Raw genomic sequence first — 5712 nt, forward strand, 5'->3', positions numbered from 1 at the left:
AGGGTTAGGGGGGGGGGATCCAATCACCACAGTTTGTATGTGGGTGTGTGTAGTGTATTTGGATGACATGGTTTGTGTGTGTGGCATGTGCGTGTGCAGTCTAGCTGCACCCTGTTTGACAGGACTAAGCTATAAATAAATCAAATATGGATATTTATTTATAAACATTCATATTATTTTATGCAAAAAAGGTCAACAGGTCTACTACCAGGACAAAAACACTCCACCAGCTCCCAAACTTTTCCAAAGCAAAATAAGAAAAGGAAAAAGCAAACAAAAAGGACAAACCTCAACCTTGTCCACGCTTCCATCTCCATTAACCCCTCATTAACCCCACATACCTGCTCATACTCACAACAATAACAAACTACTGCAACTTAAACAGTGACACTAATTCATGACGTACTAGTGTACAAGCACAGTACTGCATTTTTAGAACACCAACGATAAAATATGACACCAACCTCTGATGATGTTATCGAACAAACGTGCTGTTAAAGTTAAATAAATTTTGTTCTATCACTAGCTATCACAATTTGCCCCACCCAACAAATGGATGGGATTGGTGCACTGCTATGCAACATAACCCTGGGCTGTCCACGGCTTTGAGACTGTCATTGGTGCACTGCAATTTCAAGAAAGAAAAAAAAGGGAAAAAAAGGCAGGACTTTTTTATTTAGCAGTGGAGGTCAATGCTACAGAGGCTTTGGATACACTAGTCGTCTTGTTTAGTTGGGTCACTTCATTGTTATTTTAATTAGTTGGATTTGTTGCAAAGAAATACAACATACAATAAAACCAACCTTTAATATTTACTAGCATTAAACAAACAAAAAGTCCCCAACTGTTTCATTAGACTGCAATCTTATCTGTAATTAAAATTTCTGAGATTCTGCTACTTCTGTGTCAGGCTGACCTGACTGAATGAAAGGTTCCACGCTGCCTCCATATAATCTTACAAATATATTACGTTACCTTTGCAAATGGTAAATACAAATTTACACAGATGCACCTCAATTTATTTTGAGTTTTCACAACACAGATTGGACTGATCAGCTCTTTGGTCAGTAAACTACGATCCTACCAAATTTCTCAACTGTTGGACAACTGATGGTTGGACAACTGGTATGGTTACACTCATAATGAGAAAGACAGTACATCAATTCAGCCAAAAAAAACAAACAAACAAACAAAAACAAAACAACCCCAAACACTTTTGCAGCAGTTTTCATTTTAACAGCTCAGCTACCACCCAAGCCATATCCTCTGAAAACTGTAAACCAACTTGTCTGTGTTAGAACATTTAACACTTCAGCCAATGAGTGTCAGAACTGATATATTTCCAAATGTTTAATTTTATAATACTTTTTTTTTTTTTAAAGAGCACACACATCCAGCAAGAGTTTTACTAACTCCATCATCCAAGGGCAGAAGCTGCTCCTCCTAAACCAACTAGATATGAAGCCTACTCCCTTACAAAAGGAAAAAGGGCTCAGAGTCATATGTTATGATTTCACTTCCCTTTCAGTGAATTCACTTGGAACAAAACATACAGTTTGAGATATTATAATGACACGTCCTCGCTGAAGACACCTCGAGTCACGCATATGACCTGTGAAGACATATGCGAGGCCTCCGCCTGCACATGTACCCCTCTGATCACAGTCACCCCTCAGTTGTTAGACTCTGGCTGGCTATCTACTGCAGGTAAACTCTTTTGTCCACAGACTCTAAGTCAGGCCCTGTTGATGTTAGCCAAAACTACACAGTTGGCATGTCGGCCACATGTGAAATGTTAACTGCATGTTTTGTTGCCAGGTTCGGTGCTAAACCTTGGACAATATCATCCCCAGGTGTGATACGAATCCAAAGCCAGAGCTGGCTCTCACATGGCTGCAGTTCTGCCATCTATCCCCAAGAGAGCAACACATCTGCTGCTGTGGTTACGCTGCTGTGAATACAGCCTCCAAGCAAAGGTCCACCTTCAGGGCTCCAGAGACAACTGACGCCTCAAAGGAACAACCTTCAGTCCTCTTAGCTATGGGACAGAGTTGAGAGGGGCTCCAGCAGCAGGGAGACACTCCTTCCTCCTATCTGTTGTTTTAGAAGGCACTACAGGTCGCTAGTCATCTCTGCACACTTTTGTTTGACTCTGTTATTTGAATGCTAGATTGTGGCCTTTCTGCTGGGTCTGCCATGCCCCAGGGTGCTGGTGGTCCAACTTCAGTTCAATGACTGCTCTGAGGGCCATGTATACATGTCTTGTACTGAATACGTTGAATCGAAATAAAATGTTATGACAATAACTTTTGTTCCCTGAAAAAGAGGACCATGGTACAACATCAAAGCCCTTTTTCCATTAGTTTTTACTCGGATCAGCTCGACACGACGTAGTATGACTCACCATGACTCGTTTTCCATTACAATCCAGTACCAGCTAATGTGTGTGGGGTTGTTAGAGCAATGTGGCCATGCATTGGGGAGCTGCATTGTTTTTTGCAGCTGTTTCCTTCATTTCAAGGTATCAAAAGCGGCAGTTTTGATTTATGTGAAGGAGATGCTCTGATGGCTCATCAAATGACAACACTGATTAGCCAATCGGTGGCATGCAGTCTGCTGATGTCACATTTTGGAATTCCATGGAACCCCACTGGAGTAGGTGCTAAAAACAAAGTGCGTGGTATCGGGTACTATCACCTAATGGAAAACCATGAAAAGTGTGCTAAGCCCACCGAGGAGGTACTAATGGAAAGGGGCTCAAGTTGCAATTGAAGATGAGCTATCAAACTGAGGGATGATTATAAAAACAGGTGTATGTGTGCAGGAGGGGCCTGACATATCTTGTCACAGGTCGTCTACCTTAAATGTAATAACAGAAGCATCTTCAGCCAGAACACAGAGGGGCATGATATCCCATACTGTACTATATACTGTGCTGTACCGCACAGTATATAGTACATATACATAGCACGTATAAGCGTTCTTATACTTCTGTAAAAAAAAACAACGATATAGACACTTTAACACTTTGTTTGAATGTGCTGCTAACACAAGATTTTTATGTCTGTTTATGATTCCTTTAAGCTAGAAAAGCTATTAAGCGTATTCCATTTAATCTGGAGAGAATAGATACCCTGCCTTTTTATATATATTTTTTAAAATGACGCGATATATCTGTGTGCTGTTTTTAAAGATCTCCATCTATACAGTTGAGTAGTTTCAGGTTAAGTGCTAGACAGATTCAGCTCAGAAAGTGTAGAATGCTGTTGGTTTTCATGTCTTCATTCTCAACTTGGGCAGCCTCAAAGTCAACAAACACAAAGGTTTGAATGGTCTCTCCCAAAATTTCTGTATTATATAAACTTCAAACCTCACTCTGACATTCATGCAATAATACACAACAAAATGGCATAACCCCGAACGCACGCACGCACGCACAGGAAAAAGACAAGATGACATCACTGTATCACTCCCCCCACTGATGTTTCACGCTAGGAATGTGGGTAGGAGTGTGTGTGTGTTTCTGAGTGCACATTACACTACCACAACAGCTTGTTGTCTTGGCAACAAGGACAATAACCTCAAACAGAAAAAGTGACAGCGGGGGCCATTGTTGCACATGACTTCATTTCTTTCATTAAAGATGAAAACATACACAGGCACACTTCTACCGAGCAATCTAACTGGCCAATCACGTCTCTTCATTTTTTAGTCAAGAAGAAAATATAATTATGTCAAAGTAAAGTCCTTCATGATGTGCATGTTTCACTTCCTTTTCCACTTAACACAAGGGAGCTACTGGTACTCGGAAGTGAAGGATGGTCACTGCACAGTTGTAAAGAACATGAACACACACACACACAGACACACACACACACACACACACACACACACACACACACACACACACACACACTAATTGCAGCTGCCCTGTGCAATAAGTCAGCCCTGTAGATCAATACAATCCCTCAGTCTCAATGATCTCATCTTCCTCCCCTCACTGTGTATGTGTGGGCGGGTAGGTGTGTGGAACTGTATGGGTGAAGGGAGATGCAGAGAATACAGGGAAGGAGAAATGGAACTCAGAAAGAAGGAGGGAGATTCCATGGTTGGCATTGGCTCAGAGAGATGTTTTTAGCGTCCATTCGTAACACACACACACACACATCTGCATTCATATAAAGCTCTTGAATAAAGAGAGTGTGTGGTAGACTATACACAGTGTGACCAATCCAGCCTTTACAGAGTAGCACAGCAGGCTTCAGCAGGTTTGCCGGTGACAAGAGGCAGTGTGGCTGACGAAGACAGCTGGTGACACCTTAAGGGCATCCACAAGGTCTGGCACCGAGATAACACAAATACACAATGGCAGAGCATGAAATCTGATATGAGATTTAGTTCCTGAGGTCATGAATCAAGGTGTGGTTTGGGGGTGTACTAGAGTGAGCTACAGTGGGCCTAAATATAGAGATGCATAATAGACACGGAGTGGTGCCAGGCTGCAGGGTCTATCTCAGAAGAACCACAAAGTGGAAGTGAGAGACAAAATGGAAGGACGTATGTCAAAATGCCGAATATTCACACGACATCTAGAGAAACTGACTGCTATATTGTTTTTGTTACACTTCAGAATTCAAAAGGCCAGACAAACACACTTCCTTGACTAGCGATTGCTGTTTAAGATAAAAGAACAAAGAGATAAAGATCCATTTGCAGTGAAACTTAAAAGGACAACTTAAAGAAAACAAAGCATAGAGATAGATAAGATATCTCACCTGTGCCAAGGTATCCTTTAAACCGCTCTCCAATGCGATCCACAAATGCCCCACAGATATCTATCCCCAACAACGCCACCTACAAAACAGAATAAGAAAAATCAAACAGTTATAGCGGGCCACACACAAAAATTATTATATTATACATATCAATATACAGTCCGTTTTCTACATCAGTGACAGCAGTGAGAGGAAGAGAAAGGGGAGGAGGATTACATTCGATTCTGACATCCTGAATATTTTTTAAAGACCATAGAGGTTGTTTATTAAGTTTCTACTGACTCAGCAGACAGGTGAGACTGTGAATGATCCTTTTTCCATATTGAGAGTAGGGGTGGGCGGTATAAATGGTATACGACAGAAACGATGTAAATTTGGCCAACGGTAGAGATTTTGACTATACCGCTCTACCACAATAGCGCATGTTGATGGTGTCATTAAGCTGCGCCTGTTTTGGTCAAAAGCATTGCAGCAGCTACAAACAACATCATCTGCAAATTATGCCGGGCGACAGTAATAGCAAAGAGACGAAGCACTTTTGGAAAATGAGGAAAGCCGAAACCTGAGCTTCCTCCACTTCCCTACCCCTCATCAAAGCGTGTGCCAGATTTCGATGTCTCATTATGGAAATTTGTGATCTTTTTTTTTTTCTCATTTGCCCCTAACCACCAGAAACTCTCACGTTAACTTTCAGCGAGTGGAAAAAAGTTAGCGCTCAACCTCCAGCTTCACTGTGCTAACGTTATGCTAACATAGCCGTGTAGCTAGCGATCGCGTAGCATCATTATATACCAGCTAGCCCAACTTCAGTAACCCTACAAACGTCACTGCTGTTTAGTTTTCTGTCTTCATTTATGTTGTATGTTGTTCATTTATGTATAAGTGATAGCAGAGCTGTACGTTTGAATTTTTCAGAAATCTCTCAGTCAGAACATGC

The 5712-nt window shown here is 41.5% G+C and overlaps 1 protein-coding gene across 1 annotated transcript in view; it reads right to left on the reverse strand.

Annotated features, from left to right (window-relative positions):
- The window catches only part of clasp2 (cytoplasmic linker associated protein 2), a 72311-nt gene that overhangs the window by 51383 nt on the left and 15216 nt on the right, over window positions 1-5712 (reverse strand). The window contains exon 2 of the mRNA XM_013909615.1: window positions 4776-4854. Coding sequence (XP_013765069.1) covers window positions 4776-4854 — 79 coding nt within the window. The remainder of the gene's footprint in view (window positions 1-4775; window positions 4855-5712) is intronic.

This window comes from Pundamilia nyererei, unplaced genomic scaffold (genome assembly GCF_000239375.1).
Source record: "Pundamilia nyererei isolate P.nyererei 1_Seehausen unplaced genomic scaffold, PunNye1.0 scaffold00028, whole genome shotgun sequence".
Lineage (NCBI taxonomy): Eukaryota > Metazoa > Chordata > Actinopteri > Cichliformes > Cichlidae > Pundamilia > Pundamilia nyererei.